General features: G+C 38.3%; 1 protein-coding gene and 1 long non-coding RNA gene across 3 annotated transcripts; one reads left to right on the forward strand and one right to left on the reverse strand.

The window, feature by feature from the left end:
* Positions 1–767: 767 nt before the first annotated feature.
* rela (v-rel avian reticuloendotheliosis viral oncogene homolog A) lies at positions 768–16,874 on the reverse strand. 2 transcript variants are annotated; one of them, XM_007555859.2, is made up of 11 exons: positions 16,635–16,874; positions 14,993–15,028; positions 14,743–14,888; positions 11,982–12,127; positions 9,667–9,758; positions 9,245–9,379; positions 7,212–7,316; positions 5,721–5,936; positions 5,536–5,616; positions 5,365–5,445; positions 768–3,580 (listed from the first exon to the last, which is right to left on the reverse strand). In XM_007555859.2, the coding sequence occupies exons 1-11, from the start codon at positions 16,639–16,641 to the stop codon at positions 2,739–2,741; spliced, it is 1,887 nt and encodes a 628-aa protein (XP_007555921.1). In that variant the 5' UTR covers positions 16,642–16,874; the 3' UTR covers positions 768–2,738. The 2 variants fall into 2 exon arrangements, with proteins under 2 accessions (XP_007555921.1, XP_007555923.1); XM_007555861.2 differs by having other exon boundaries at positions 768–3,577; positions 16,635–16,871.
* LOC107836680 (uncharacterized) lies at positions 12,835–14,319 on the forward strand. Its single transcript, XR_001662622.1, has 2 exons — positions 12,835–14,006; positions 14,227–14,319. It is a non-coding gene; the product is annotated as an uncharacterized LOC107836680 (long non-coding RNA).
* Positions 16,875–17,105: the final 231 nt, after the last annotated feature.

Raw genomic sequence — 17,105 nt, forward strand, 5'->3', positions numbered from 1 at the left:
TGAATTGGGACAGTCATTAATTACAACAAATTGCCTCTTTATCTGATATATCCAATACCATACGTAAAAAAAAAAAAAAGGTAGAATAACTTGAAAAAAGCATGTTACTACTTATAGTTTTTACATAAGTCTTAAGCTGGTTTTTGCTGCAGGTTCTATCGGGTCTTAAAAACAACCTGAACCATGACTTCACCAGAATAAATCCTCCGTTTAGTAAGCATACTCTTAAATCGCTTATATGGTATTTACATATAGACCTTCATTTGGTTTCTTACCACATTCAAATGGTAACTTAAAGACCTTCAGTGAGCATAAAAATTAGGGATACACTATTTTTGTACATATCGGTTCTGCAAGTAAAACTGGGCTGATACAATTAAAGTTTTGGCAGGGGATTGTCTAAGTGGTATTTGTTTAGTCATGTGACAATAGCTGCATTTCCATAACAAGTGTGCGCAAAACTTTGTAGATATTCCGCTAATGTAAAAAATAAAACATTTGCAATTGTGGTTTTTTATTAAATATGAAATGAAATAAAAATCACGTAAAAAAGTGTTTACTCAAGGTCATTTAAAAAAAAACAAAAAACATGCCACACTATCACTCTACTACTTCCTGTCCTCTGGTCCGGTTTCCAGTATTAACGTCCATTGTTAATCACATGACTAGTGATGCAAAAAAGTGGTTCCATTACAGTTCTGCAAAATACATTAATTTTGATACTTCATCCTCGTGCAAAACTTTTTTTTGTGTTTTTATTAAGCAAATTTTATTTCGTAATTCCAATTTGTGCAATTAATACGGTCAATGGAAACACAGCTATTTATGATGTCAGCAGTGTGGTTGTTGAAAGGGTAGGGAAACATTTATATAGTATCAATTACCAGCTATAGCAGTGATATAAATATCGGCATCGACCGCATTTTCATATCGGTGCATCCCTAATTAAAAATTGAAGTTAACTGAAAGTGGCATTGGACAAAAGCAACAATGGATTTGCATAGGCTTCCCTCTAGATTAGATTACATTCTAAGAAGTACCAGCCTGTTTATTTTATAGCACAAAAAGCAAGATCAAACACTTCTGTGAAGTAGGACTGGGCGATAAAATCAAATTTTATCAATAACATTTTTGGTTTTGAAGATTTAATTTTTAGAAAATCTTTTTTTTTTCCCCCCACCAATGCATTCCTTTTCTATAGTTCATAATGATGACAGCATGCCCACAGCTCATCTTGCTCAACAAGCATTTTTTACAGCTTGTATTTATTTGGACTTTGAATTCCGGTCAACTCTGATGGGAATATTAGAAACCTGGCCACTGTCTTACTAAGCATTTCCGCTCCATTTTCCCCCTTCCATTCACTTGGATTCCACCAGAAGAATTTCAACTGGGCTAATCGGCAAACAGGAGAAGTTGTGGATGACGGTGTTGTTTTTCTGAGCCATTTTAGAATTACAAATAGTTTGCCTGTAGTTTTAGCAGTGGCAAAGGAGTGGCAAACAGAGTTCATCCCTCAAGGAAGCAATTGTTTCTCGATAGCTGAGGGTCTGGTACTTATGCACAAAGTAAAGCGTAGGAGAAGGGGATGACGTTTTTTTCAAGTTAGAATATTAGGCCAGAATTTTTAAAAAATGTTTCAATTCCGAAAATAAGATAAAAAAGTATTACAAGAATACAGTTGTATCAATGTGAGAAAAAAGTCAAAATAATGTGAGTATCACCAGAGTACAGTTGTAATATAAAAAGAATGCAGTAATCATTTTATGAGAACTCCTCCATTAAAAATAAAAACATTCAATGAAGAATATTGAGCATCTTTTAAAGTTATACTTTGGCATTGCTGTTTTTTTTTTAATCCATTGGCTTTAAATTTTCAGCAGCAGGACTTTGAAATTGTTCACTTTGAAGAAAACTGCACACACTGAAAGGCTCACATTACATTTCTAACCCTTTTTTCCAATCATCAAAAATACTTTTTTTTTGTAATTTTGGTTCTGGTTTAATTATGTCATTGTTCTGCTAATACTTGGTCTATTTTCTTGTAATTAAACAAGAAATTTAATTGCAAATTAAATTTTAAGCCATATCGCCCAGCCCTACTGTGAAGAAAATTATTTTAGCTACCAAAAATTATTCCATTGACAGTACAAAAAACCCCAAAAACAAACAAACAAGCTACACATGTTCTATTCAGAACAACCTTACTGACGTATTCGTCAAAACGTCTTTACCAGGCATGGGCCAGCTACAGTGGTAACCTTAAACACTTAAAATGTTTGGGGGGTTTTTCACTGTAAAAATGTTTCCAACAAACCAAAGTTCCAATAGGTGCTGCCCCCACCTGTTGCTGCACACTTCTGGTCAAGAAGAAATGTTGCAAAGTAAGGAGATTGGTGACAATTTTAAATAAACAATTGAGTTAATACCATGGTATCATGGTATTTTCAATTCAAATTTAAACCACTGTGATGACCTTTTGTTGACCCACGCCCAGTCTTTGCTAGTGGTAAATCATTATCCATGGTTGTTTTCAACGAGCTGAATGAAATCAAGATGCGTTCAGTCCTGTGGTTTCTCAGTTGGTAATAGTATTTCTATAAGTTTGTCCACAGAGAGAACTTTTGCTACCTTAAGCCTCTTCGACCCGTTTTCAGTCCAGGATCCTTTATTGTGTCTGCATTAATAAGCGAGTCTTTAGGGAAGGGATTTACAAATCGTCTGTGTTGGAAAAACAATTAAGTTGGGTGTCCTGACACAAAGCCAGCTTGGCTCCCGCTGTTAAAAATGGAGATGAGGCGGTCTTCATCGGCGGACATCAGCACGTCGAAGTCATCCAGCACGGCAGGCTGCTGGCTGTTGTTGTTGCTGGATGCCAGGACGATCATGTCCTCGTTCCGGAGCAGGTTGGCGATGCTGTTGGGGTAATTCATGTAGGTGCTTCCTGGGTTGTTGATGTGATCTGAGAGGTTCTGGGATGCGGCGCCGTTCTGGGAAGCAGCAGCCGAGCTGGAGAGGACTCCCTGTTGGGAAGATGTCAGCATGGATGCAGCAGATCCTCCCTCGCTCATTAGGCGCGGGTTCAGAAGGTCCTCGAATTCATCCATGTTGAGGCTGTCCAGGGTGCCTGGCACCGGATGGTCGGTGAAGTTGGAGAAGTCCGGGATCTCGTCGTCCACTAGCGGGGGGTCTACCCGGAACTGGGAGTCCTGCAGAGGGAAGGTGCTGCCAGTCTGTGGGGCGGCAGCGCTTCCCTGAGGAGCCGCAGACTCCTCGGCCATGGGGGAGGAAATGTTGGGGAAGAACTCGTGAAGGTCCGGCAGGTTGATAGTGGAGTACTCGTTGTTGACAGCGGTGGAGGTGGTGGAGGAGGAAGGGGCCGACACAGAGCTCATCGTGAAGGTCTGCACCGGGTTGGTGGGGCCCAGCTTCAAGCTCTCCATGATCTTCCAGGTTTGGTTGGTAGTCGCCGTAGAGATGGACGAAGATGCCTCAACCTTAGGCTGGACTGAGAACAGCTGTCCTGGTTGATTGTATGAGAAGGGTTTCAACCCACTGGCAGAAGGGGCAGCCTCTGCTGCTGGGAGAAAAAACATCATCAGTTTCCTGTCTGAAAACCAATTCAATGCAAGTAGTAGTAATACTTCACAAATTAATGTCAGGTACTGGAAAATGCAGTGCTTGGCAAGGTATTCAAAGAGAAGTTTCTATAAACATCAACTTTGAGGCCTCGTTATATCCACTAATACAAACATGTCAGTGAACAGTTTTAGAAAATAATTTAAACAGTGGCTGCTGAATACTCAAAGCTGAATTTATGTTTTAAATTCATATCTTTGAATGAAATGTTTTAATATTTTTTATAATATTGCTTTTTAAAATTAGTCATCTGTACCACTATTAACCATTCCTTGTAATTTGCTGTTAATTATGTGTTCGTCCATGTGTGTGTTTTTCTTTATTTTTCCACTATCAAACGATGAGAAATAACCTTTTTGCTAAGGGCAACCTTCACTGTGCATTGTCCCTTATGAAGTAAATTCAAATTTATGAGTGGTGGGACTCAATTCATATTTTTTACTGAGTTAACTGCAGGGTCTATAATTAATTCATTGCAATTAAATGCATTTTAATCAAAAACCATATTGAGAAAAGAAAGTTTTAATTCAAAAACACTTTTTGCTGGTAAATTACAGGGCCAGTATGTCTATTTATTAACGGGCTAACAAACATACAATAAAGACATTTGTTGTTTCTAATCTGTTATCTAGGTGGTCCTGACCATTCATGGAACTTCTTTAGAAATGTGGACTGTGGACTCTGACATTACCACTGGGAACATCTGTGCTGCTCTAGCATGTTTTAGGCTCGAATAGCTTCGCTGACAGGCTAACTCATTTTAACCCAACAGCAGTCGTTCCCAGCATGTCATCTGACCGTTTTTGAAGAAAACAAATTTATTCCCAGTGGGCTAAGAGAAGAGGCTTTGTCGTCTGTCGCTGTTTGTGGATGTCAGTTGTTCGTCACATTTACTGGTGTACCAGAGACAATATAAAGGTTCCTGCTCTAGATTTTTTTTTTATCTATGCAAAACAAAGAAAATTCCGTTAACATTTTAATGCATTAAAATCTATGTAGTTAATTAATCAGATTTAATGTGTTACAGTCCTGGTACTAATATTTAAAAATGTATTTATGTCTGGTCCATTTTACCATATAAATGTATTTTGACCCAAGCCATTCCAGAATGACATGTTTATGGAGAAGCTCGGTCATACTAGTCCTAAATTTTGTACACTTTTGGTCATCATTTTTATGTTAAAGGTGTGGCATGTTGGGTGTGCTGTGGTGGTGCAGGGGTTAAGCACAACCCACATATGGAGACCTCAGTCCTGCTGTCATAAGTTCGATTCCCAGCCTTGGTGACCTTTCCCACATGTCCTCCCCTTCTCTCGTTACCCACTTTCCTGTCAGCTAACTAGCCAATAAAACCTTAAAAAACAAAAGGTGTGGCACGTGTGGATCAGCATTCCCTCTCAATTCGTGGAGTTACATTTTAACTTTTGGAAGATTGTTATGATGTGCAACTGTGGCAACAAGGTAATATTTTTTCCAAGTGAAAGCAGCTGATTAGTGTCTCAAAAACTCAAACGACACATGAACTATGACCCCAAATCCCAGAGGAATTAACCATATTGCCATAGACACAGATTTAAAGAGGAGCGGCAAAAGCAAAGGAGGTGCTCACCAACAACTGATGGCGTCATCCAGGATATGTTATTATGTTAACAATATTGTTTTACGTCTTCCCTGATCAAATTAATAAAACCGACTCCGAACAATAAGTGGATGAGACTAACTCACCTGCTTGGCTCATTGAAGACAGTTTAGCTGCAACTGGTCTCCGTGCGAGGCTTATGTGCCGTCTGTCTTGTGGAACGGACACTAGAATTTTACAAAAAGTGCTTGTTAGTGGAGTTTCAACGTAAGCATAATGATAATTACAAAAAGAGGGCCATCCAGGCCCTAACATACCAGTTGATAACATAGATCCCAGTTTCAAGCTCTGGAACATGTCTCCTGTACGCTTTCTCTTCTCAGTCAGCCTGTATTCATCTGTAAAGGGATCATCGAAATGGCAAATTGTTAGGTTTCATACACTTTACATTATTTTATCAATTATTTTCAAGAGCCTTTAAGTAAAAACTGAAGTCTATTACCTGGGTCAGCAGGTAGGAACTGAAAGTCCATCGGCTCGCTGACTTCACGGTCAGAGGGCCGTCTGAGCTGCATCTTCACCTTAATGGGCTCGCTGAGGTTAGTGTCGCGATAGGGAGGTGTGCGGAAGACAATGGCCACCTGCCGGTGGACGTCAGCCTGAGAGAACGTGCCCTTCCCCTCCCAGGAGTCCTGGAAGAACCGCACCTCAATGTCCTCTGCAGAAGGAAAGGCAAACCGGCAAGATTTAGATATGCATAGCTGGTAAATGCTTGCATATCTACCAGCTTTGCTGCAGTCTTTGCTGCAGTAGTTGCAGTGAAAAGTGTTTTTAAACAGTACTAACTCATAAATGCACAAGACTTTTCAGATTTTGAAAACCATTTGTTCTTTTCTCTAACTTCACAACTAGGTACTATGTGTTGGTCTATACCATAAAATCCCATTAAAATGCACCAACGTTTGAACTTGTATGGTAATAAAATGTAGAAAAGTTCAAACGGGTATAAAAATGTCAGGTAGCGTACATCTATACCTGTACATAATTAAACCGATTAAACCGAACATATTTTGTTCATTCAGACACAGTGTTACTGCTTTGTTGTACTCTAACCCTACAGCAACAGAGAAACAAAACCCTGCAGTTGCAAAATGACGTCATCTGAAACCAGAAGGTTTTGAAACGGAAGTTTAATGCTGCAGAAAAGTTATTTTGGGCCATAGACAGCCACGCTCAAGAAGTCATTTCATGACTGACAGGACTACAACTGAACATCTGCAACAAACTGCAGTGGCAGCTCATTTTGGGCACTTGAGATAAGTCCGATACCAAGTCACACGACCGTACGCCTTCCGCTGTAGAAACGTTATCGGTCGTTTTATTTCCTAGATCAGGCGTGTGGCCCACAAGCTCAGGACTTGTGGGCCACATCCGGCTTGGCCAATGTACTATTTTATCTGATCCGTACGTGTAATGTGACAGGCCTGCAAGCTTTTTACGACTTTTACTACTCTTTCATAAATCCTAAAGAAGGTTCTCCACTTTTTTATATGTTCTCCATTTTGCATGGAAAGGCTAAACCGTGGCTTTCTGTACTTTCTGGCCTACTTCACTTTTACATAAAGGCTTCATTTATGTGAATTGTGGCTTCTATAGGACAAAAGAAAAAAGTAAAAATGCGATAATTCACAATTCATGGTTTGGGTAGATTTTACACAAACTAAATCATCATTTGAAAACATCTCTTTGCATTTTACGCAATCTAAAAACGAATATTTTTGATTGATACGAAACATCTGTGTGTTTATCTTCAAACGCGGCAACAGACCCCGACTTCCTGTGGGTGTGAACAGTTTTCTGCCTCACCGAATTATATGGCTCAATAGCCACATCTCTGCTTACTCACGTCTGAGTTCTATTTACAGACTACGCAGTATGAAAGTGTAAATTAAAAGCTGTAGTAATGTATTCAAATGTCAGACAGCACAAGCACCTTTTTGCACTTTATCGCAGAGGAGGAAGATTTCATCCCCTCCTCTGCAGCTGCCGGAGTTACGGTTCACTCTGCAGATTTTCAACTCGGCTGTGTTTGGGGCTCCTGAAAGACAAAAAAAAAGAAAAACTATTATCAGCAAAACAAAGATTCAGTAAAGGATTGCAACAGAAAATAACTTGCACGAAAATAGGATGTGGCTGATCTGGAGATCAATTCTTGTCAGTATCTTCAGGCTGATGAGAAAAGTCGGTAAGCAAAGAGGAACAAAGAGTGTCTGAGGCTGCAGGAAGGCACCACGATAAGTCGAATTTGTAATAAATGCCCATTTCCTCGTGAAATTACCATCACCATCAGAAGACATTAGCAATAAGCTGCTCACAATGCTGTACCTTGTCGCTTATACTGAAGCTGAGAGGAAACACTTCACCCTAAGAGAGAATTTCAAAGGTTTGCCCTAAATTCATTTGACAGACAAACCCTACTCTAACTCAGATTAAATTACATCGGAATAAAATCTAATTTATTCACTGAAACAAAAGTAAATAAAGGCATTGAAGAGTGTCATCAATAGTCTTAAATCGATTCATTAATTTAACATCATTTATGCTGACTGAAGCTGATTGCAAGTTACTTTTAAGAACCGTTTTCTGTACTTAAAATATATTTTTTGCCTTCTTAATTATTTAGATTGGGGGTGAAGTCGACATCAGAACACAGTTAATGTAAAGCAGGCCCTGTAAAACAAGGTTTTTCTATTACCAAGTTGCAGAGGTGAGTTTTTTCCGCATCAGTTTCTTTCATTATAAAGCTAATGAATCACTGACAAAAGTTGTGTGTCTGGTGAATTTTTGGTCAAAACAAAGCTTGTTCTTTATTCAGTGAAGTTACTCTCAGTGGGTAGCATAAACAGAAATTTTACTCAAGTAAGAATGGCAATACTTCATAATAAAGTTACTGAAGTAAAAAGTACAGCACAGTGAAACTACTCCTAAAAATATAATTTAACCCAAAAAGCTACTCGAGTAAATGTAACTGGTTGACACTTTAACCAAGTGTTAGCACTTACACTAGTAATTAGCATTGTTAGCATGGCTGGTGATTTCTGGGTATATTTATTTTCTTGATGCCACCGTTTTCCACAAGGATGCCAACATTTCCAAATCCGGAATGTTTCAAAACAGAGCAACTTCCACGTGCTTTGTTCAGCCTTCCTGTTATTCGCTCAAAGTCTTGCTCTCTCTCACCAGCAGCAGTTCTACGGCTTAAATGTATAAATTTTGAGTTCCCTTCCAATTGATCAAACTGGTCCATTCCAGTGAATAGGTTCTAAATTTTTGGTTGTTGGCCAACCAAAACCCTTTAACCCGTCAACCAGTCAAAGGCTGTCTCCAATACTTCTGAAGTGATTTGAATTGCGGTGTGGTAGCTACTAGCATTGCTAATCAGTCCCTCCATTTTCATGGAAATTCATGCAAAATCAACAGATTTCCAAGTTGTTTTTGTTGTTTTTTTTCTGCGCTAATGCGTAATTCTGAGTTTATTGCAATTTGGTTCAAATGACCACTAACTCCCACCTGCAGGTGGCAGTATTTCATACCGCAACTACACCGCTGCCTCAGCCAACTTGAAGTCCAGTTATAGAAGGTGATCAATATGTTGGCAAAAATTACTGTGCTTTCTCATCTTTTTTTCTTCGAAAAGTAAAATTTGGAAGGTTTAATGAATAAAAAAATATCCTTGCCAATATTTCTGAACTAGCATCACAAATTATCCCTTTATCCATTGAAGTTAGGCCTGTGAGACTTAGTGAAATGATAGATGTTGAGAGTTTAGAATTAATTTACCATTATTTTAACTTTGCATACCATAGGTTTAGGCCTAAGCATTTCCCCACTTTTGCACAAAAGCAACTTTTCCATCTAAGTAAATAAGCTCTTAATAAATTTTAATTTTCCCGTTTTCTCTTTTTGTTTTGCTTTAATCAGCAAATAGTGGCACACCAGCAGTTGAGTGCCGTGTTTCCAACTCACTGTTGTCAAAGATAGGCTGTGAGACGACAGGCGGCAGAGGAAACATGTCCCCCGTGGGAAGGGTGATGGAGGCCTGGAAGCAAAGTCGCACAGAATTCAGGTCAAACTCTTCCTCCCACACCTTGGGCTCAGGAACTGCAATCAAAACAGAGAAAGGAAAAGGGTGGGGAGTGTAATCACACAGCGCGGCAGTCTGACTAAGCACTGCATCCTGTCAAGAGAAGGTGGAACACTTGGGAGAAAAAAAAAAAAACAACTGAAAAATTGGCGTCTTAACAGGGTTTGTCCCAGTAAAACGTCCTGCTAAAGGTGTTATAATTCTGATTTGCATTTCAAATTTCATCGGTATCATTGTCATCAGTCTATTTGGGTGCCAAGAAGAGAATGCAGCAACTTAAAAGTAGAAAACCATTGACACTTACTGCTGAAGGGGTTGTTGCTGGTCTGCAGTCTGCAAGTGATGGCCTCGTTGACATCCTTCTTCTTCACACACTGAATGCCCAGGTTCTGAAAACTAAAGGGCAAATACACCAAGTTTTATTTATGGGAGGCCAGAGCTCCATGTTTTGACTGATTGGGAATTGATCTGGATAATTACAGATATTGGTAACATACGTTTTGGTTGTTTTTTAAAAATGTTTTTTCTTTTGGCTTTATTTATGTACAGTTTTACATTTTTTTTGCAAGAATCTCCCCTTAATATTTCCTTTGGCGAGCAGAACAATACTTTAAGACTTTTTAGAAGGTTTGTCAGAATTATGACATTCTGTTCATTTAATTACAGTAAACATGGCTGCAAAAATCAAAAACCTAATCTACGCAACACAACTTTTCATAATGGCATTTATTTATTTTAAGGGAATTATTTTTTTTTTGCTTAAATTATAATACTTTGTATGCTGATTTGGTTTGGATTTTTTTTCAATCAATTTTTAAGCTTTTTTTTTTTAAAATGTACTCTATATTTGCACTGCTTGGACAGCAGAGAAATCTTTATTATTTGCATTGTCTTAAATCGAACACTATATTAGGAGAAAAACAAACATTTCTGTAAAAAGCACAGAAATCCAACTGGAGTCATCATCTTTAAGGCAGGAAATTGCAATATTTCAGTTACATTGTGGCATGTTGATCTCTATGACTTAAATGTGTCGGGATTAAAAAAACAAAAACTATAAAGTCCAACTTCCTAGCCAAATATAATTTTAGTAAGCAGAATTTTATTGCATTTTTTTAATCACAATTAATTCACTATTGTTATAGAGAAAAAAAAAGGAATGACAATAACAAAATATGACTTCTCTTTTAGGTAACTGTCAGATTGGGACTCTGTGTCAGAGCCATTATTACCCCACAAACACAAATACTGCTTTTGGAAAAACATTTTCATTTGTTCTATGCTTCTTTAGGACAAAGGTCACATAAAGAAGTGTGAATTGTACCACTAACCTCTACATAGACACTGTATTTTTAGATTTATTGAACTATCAGTGGAGAAGATAGTAAAACTAACAATCTGGACAAAAGGACAGTTGAGGCGACTTTAAATATCATGAATTGGAATTTATTGTGGGAACAATAAATGAAAGTTCTTATGATAGAAAATGTATCACGATAAATAATAAATGATACACTTACCAGTGTACCCCTAATTTCCATTAATGACCGAGAGTATACATCATTTCTGATATTACGCTGTTTTCTGTTTTTCAAACATAATACTCCTTGTTCACTGCCTTATCTTTTGGGAGAAAACTGTGTCAATTCCAATCAGAAACAAACATTTTAGTTGAATGAAAATTACATTTTCAAACTGCAACAAGCAGGAATTATGTCTTAGAACTGTTTGGTTCTACTTCTGTATTTTATAATTTAAACATGAATAATATTTCTTAAATTTCACATTTTTAATCTTCTGGAAGGATTCCCCCCCCCCAGTATATAGTTAGATATAAAATAAAATAATTGTTTTCAGTCATTTTGGTAGGGACACAATAAGCTTAAAAAAAAACAAAAGACTTCCTTCATCTTCAGGTTCCTATAATCATTTTAATTAGGCAAACTTATAAAGCCCTTGTATAAAGCTTTTTTTAATTAGATGACTAATACACCCAGTGGATTAACTCAAACCACCTGCAGTACATGCTGTTTGTTAGGATTTCATCACTCCTGTTTTAGACCACACTGACATATTTCAGTCTCACCAGGAAGACCGGTTTGGTTATGTAACACAAGGCGTTGGCGTCAAACAGTCAAACTTTAATTGACTCGCCTTTTTAAGTTTTTGATCGTAAAGAACACCTGAGAGCACGCCGCTTCCTTTTTCGACGAGACCCTTTCCAGTAAAAGACCATTTTAGTCGGGATATCAGACCCTGAAGAGGAAGTCCAACAGTTCCTAATGGGTCCAGTTAATGTTTTACTCAAGTCCACACAGAAGGTGGAGCTGGTAGCTTTACCGATGAAATTTCTGAGGTAGATAAAGGGAAGATTTGGATGAAGTGCATCTCTAACATGCAAGAAACAGAATGTAGGTCATTTTAGTTAAAGACTGAGAGCTGCAGTCACTTATCAAAACAATCTCTATCTTGTTTTTCCTGTCCTTTACTTGTCGTTAAGCTCTTTGAATTTATTTTGAAAACTATCACTTATCTGCACAGCTGCTTAAGTTGCACTGTGAGGACCAGAAACATGCAGGATTCATTCTGTAAACCGAATTTAAGGATCGACAAGCCCACCTGTGGATTCGTCTCTCCTGCAGATCGGCCTCATAGTAGCCATGTTTGCAGTCTTTCCCAACCAGTTCGTGGGGGTGGGGCTTGTGCGGGGGGTTCTTTGTCACCAGAGAGATGCGGACCCGGAGCGGGCCGCTGTAGTTGTGAATCTGTCGGACAAAACGAGATGAATTTGCTGGTTAAAAGAGAAAAAACAGAGCAGGTTTGATGGCGCAGTCATGCGATAGTAAATAAAGAACAGCCAGTCACTGTCCTTTATGTAGAAACATTAAAAAAAGTCAACTTTGATTTTGTTTTACAGAATGGGTTTCACCAACTCAGATTTAAGACCTTTTTAAAGACCTATATCACGACAGAAATATACAAAAAAAATTGGTTACTTTATATAGAAATGCCAAGCTTTTTTGCACAGAATGTAGGTAGCGTTGTATGGGTTGGCAACATAAGTACGCAGGTGGCAAAGACGAACATTGTCCAGCCAGCTGGCGATAACTTACACTTAAATAGACACAAAAAAGCTAGCAAGCTAGCTAGCTAAGGTATATTAGCAGATAGTTAGTGGTAGCCTCAACTGTCTCGAGTCTTAGAACATAATGAAGACGTCTGTTAGAGTCAAACTTTTGCCTGACAGAAAAGTCCCACAGAAAAACATACATGCCATGCCACAAAATTTAAGACCTGTGTTTAATGTATTTAAGGCCAACTTTCACAATTTCCTATGGATTCAAGACATTTTAAAGCTTTAAGTTTAGATACATGAATTTAAGATTTTTAAGAATGCATAGACACTCCATTTTATGTGATTTTAGCCAATACCTTTTTTTTTTTACAATAGATGATTGTTTTTCTGATGAGTGGAAATGAACAAAAATCCTTTCCCAACATCTTCATAAAAACTTGCACAGACAAGCATACCAAATATGTCACTGTAGTATCACTGCATGTAATATTAATATTGCAGAAGTACTTCAAACTTAAGTTATTTTTATAAGAGAAAGAGGGGAGGCAGAAAAATATGGATTTAGTGCATATCCTATTGCATTGCAATATTTTCTAATGGTGTGTAGCATTAATATTCTGAACCACGAAGAAAAAAAATACTTTCTAAATTGGAACTCCCCATGTGAACTAATTCAATGTTTATACATATATGTCGAAATAACATTTGTGTATTGAGGTCAAGTCAAGCGTCCAAACGTCAACCTTTCAGTCCAAATATGGAAACGTTCAGTTTCAAAACAGCGATGGTTTCCATGCTTGACAGCGTTTACTTCCTATTACATACCTGCCTTTTAATGGCCCCTGGTTTCACTGTCCACATGCATCTTTAGGGGTATTCCCAGATTAGGCAACACATGAAAACATTAATCACATTTCCTGGCTTCTATTAGAAGCGTTTCCTAGGAACACTACTGGAAGCTTGCCAGTAATGTTCCAGTAGTGTTATTCTCAACAGGAAAACAGCTAATCATTAAAGCATCCGAGGTATGGTTACCTAGGTGACTGCCACAGCGTTCCCTCCTGGTTCATATGTTATTCATCTTTCAACCTAAATATGTACTTTTCTTGATTATTTTAATTATTGTTATTATTATTAAATAAAAAAATAAATAAAAATATTATAAACTGGCAGTGAACTCTCACATCAAATGTCTGCTTGAAGCTACAGCACGAAACAAACAAAAAAACCAGAAGATTTTACATATGCATTAAAACTTTCCCTATGTCCTAACATGAGATAGATAATCAGTGAAAAAAAAAAAAAATCAATCTCCTCTGCCTCCTCCTGTGTTCTGCAGAATTACTCCGCTCGGTCACAAACAACCAATCAGAACCATGCTCTCAGGAAGGTTTAATTTAGCAACTCAGGATTGTTTATTTTGATACAACCTGCATTTAACTTTGAATGAATGTGTCCTCTTTTTCTTTACATTATTTAATATTGACAGTGTTGTGAGATTCATTTGACTCATGCATAATTTAGGCTGTTTAGAGCCTCACTCTTAAATATTGTTTTACTGATTGCAGGTTTTTCCATTCATCCTTTTGATCGAATAGCTGCTGTATTGAGCCTGCAAGTATTTGGCATGTTTTATGTCTAAATTAGGTGAATTTATTGCCATATCTTTTTTTTTATTATTATTTTGCCAGATCACAAAGCAGCATTTATACCTAATGCAAAAAATTAACAGCCAATCCAGGTGACCGGCACTGATTGGTGATCGGCAATAATCGGCCCTCGTGGGAGATCGGGATCGGCAGCAAAAAACCTGATCAGAGCATCCCTAAGACAGACCAATAGATCAGGCTTTTATTAAAGATCGTTGACTGGCCGAAAAAACCGCGATCAGTGCGCCTCTATGGCCAAAGCTACAAAGAAATGGTTTAGATCAGAACATATTCATTTGCTAGAATGGGCCAGTCAAAGTCCAGACATAAATTCAACTTGATCTGCAGAGACTTGAAAATTTGTGCTGACTAAAATTCTCTTTCGAATCTAATTGAGCTATAGCTATTCTACAAAGAATAAGTGAAATCGGTTAAAAGTATTGACTCAGAGAACTGAATACAATTGCAATGTGACAATTTGCAGATTTTATTTGTGCAAACCATTGAAAACTATCCTCATAAAATCCCATTCAAATTGAGCATCTAACATGAGAACAGCAACTGTGGAGCGACAGATTGGAGTCTGACTGGTAAAAATGTGAATTTTGTGCTTCATTAAATTGGATCAAAGCAGGAAAACATTGGTTTGACCAACCTTGATGGCCGGGTAGGTCTTAGTGGTGTCGTTGCTTTTCTCTCCAGGAATACTGCCGGCTGAGCGACCCTCACATTTATAGCGGAACCTCATCCCCCTCTGCTTCGGCTGCTCGATAATCTCTATGTAAGGGCTCGCTGGTTGGACTGGTGGGGGTGGAGGGGTTACATCAAGATAATCAACAATCAGTCTACAAACAAGGCAAAAACGGTTGCAAGTTTAAAAAAAATAAATAAAAACAGTTTCATACCTGGGTTAATAGAGGTCATGCCCCATCCGTACACACCTGGGGGTGACAGAGAGACAGGGTTAGGTAAACTCCCAAGAGGAGTAACTGTTAATCATCTACATTAAGTGACGCACGACACAACCCGCTGCACAAATGACTAAAACACATTAAAAAACAAGCAGGATTCAGCGCATATTTGAGGTTTTAGTACGGGTTTGTCATTTGCTGTGCCGTCCGAGTGGAAATCTACCAGACGGCACAGCGACCAGGAGAGGTCAGGAGGCCGCCGAGATACACGGGCTTCCCAGCTAAATATAATTACTGCTCGTAAACCGCACGCCAAAGATCCAGAGGCGCTGGAGTGAGGAAAAGTGCAAACAAGGGGGTGAAGTGCCGGCGTCTCGCATTACCAGATTTGTTGCTAGAGAGAAAAAAAAAAGCTGGCTCAACTCTGGTTTCTGAGAGGAAGGTGCGACGAGATCAGGTGGCCAAAAAGCTCCACCCTGAATTCATTTCAGAACCATGAGTGGGATGCTTTCCAAGCTGGAACATGCCTGCTTTCTATGGCTTACACTAAATCACTGTAAGGTGGAGAAAATGTATGTGTATTTTTTAATATAACGCTTATAGCTTTATTGCCCTCCTTAAAAATAGACCAACTCAATGCATCCTATTGGAGCTGTACTATTTTTTTTAATGAATGTAAAATTAAAATTCAGGTCAATAAAATTATGGGACTACAACTGTTATTTTTTATCAAAGTGGCATAATTTATGTTAGTTTCAGCTTCGTATGAAAGTGAAAGTAAATGCCTATGAGTGTGTGACCATGTTGTCACACACTCATAAGTCATTCAGTGCACTAATATCATAACTGCTGAATGTTTTGGGGGCAACTGGATGTCACTTTCACTTTAAGTGACCCAACATAGACGTCACTATAAAATTATTATTATTGTAGCGGTCTCGAATGTCTTATTAAAATTCAAGCCGAATATTGTCAGTTTCAATTTACGATTGAAATGGGGAGACAATAATAAATAAAACTGTTTAATGGCCGCTCCATTGCTGCTGCATACATTTTTATATATATTTTTGCCTTTCCTAAAAAAAAGAAAAAAGAAAAGAAAACAAAGAAAATGAAAAGAGAAATCAGCTGGGCGGCAAGATGAAGTTATACAAAATAAAGAGATTTTTTTTAAAAATTTTAATAAACAAGCGTAGTATATAAAATGCAGCCCGAATGTAAGGTGAAGAGTGAAATATATCAGATAAGTGTATTTGAGTATGATTCATAACTTGCATTTCTTCAGAAGGATGGAGAAACATTAAACTGTAGGATTTCTGAATGGAGTATGGCAGTCAATCCTTGAGGACCGACCCAGAAGGCCTCCTGGCAGAGCGACAGGTTCGAGGCCAGGTGAAGTAGCCACTAACAGGCTAAATAGTTAAAACATGATCGTTTGAAATTTATATTCTTTAGGAAATTAATTACAAATTCTAAACTTTAGGTTAGACTTTCACTTTAGCTTATTATTCGAGAGCAACCTCCTCCTGTTAGCGCAAACCCAGCGACAGCGGGGCTTTCCCTCTTCGCAAAACAACTACCCGTACAGTTTCACCTCCTGCCAAGTAGCAGAGCAAATAAAAGCAGCTCAACTTACCGTCCATGGCTGTGTCCGTTTCCGCCTCACACTCCTCTTATCACACCGCTTTTGCTCACACCACCTGTCCTCTGTCGTTTATGTTGTATTTTTTAGCAAAAAAAGACGATGCAACAACGACAATGTGAAGTCGAAAAACTTCTTGACAGTGCAGTACTGGCCTCCTTCGCCCCACCTACATAGTAAAGCGCCGGGGCAAGCGCTCACTCGCTTTCCGGTAAAAGTAGCCCAGAAATACAGCGCGTACTTCAGAGAACAAAGAGCGCCAGCTTCTTGTTTGATTTTTGCGCAATGTCCCACAGTCAAAGTCAGTAATTGGGACTGAAATAGTTCCAGATGTTTTGAGTAATTCATCTGACGCATTTCTCAAATAGACAAAATGTGCCCATTTCAGAGCTGGTCAAACTTTTTATATGAGGCCCTGGGCAGAATTGTACTTAAACTCACCAGACACCACTGACCTTCCTTTTT

The sequence above is a fragment of the Poecilia formosa genome, unplaced genomic scaffold (genome assembly GCF_000485575.1).
Source record: "Poecilia formosa unplaced genomic scaffold, Poecilia_formosa-5.1.2 Scaffold73, whole genome shotgun sequence".
Lineage (NCBI taxonomy): Eukaryota > Metazoa > Chordata > Actinopteri > Cyprinodontiformes > Poeciliidae > Poecilia > Poecilia formosa.

What these genes read in the sequence shown, in the direction of transcription:
- rela (XM_007555859.2), bottom strand. An exon ending in CAGCAACAACCCCTTCAGCA is followed by an intron (nt 9,380 to 9,666) that starts GTAAGTGTCAAT and finishes TTTTGATTGCAG; the next exon opens with TTCCTGAGCCCAAGGTGTGG. An exon ending in GGGATCTATGTTATCAACTG is followed by an intron (nt 5,446 to 5,535) that starts GTATGTTAGGGC and finishes GTAAAATTCTAG; the next exon opens with TGTCCGTTCCACAAGACAGA.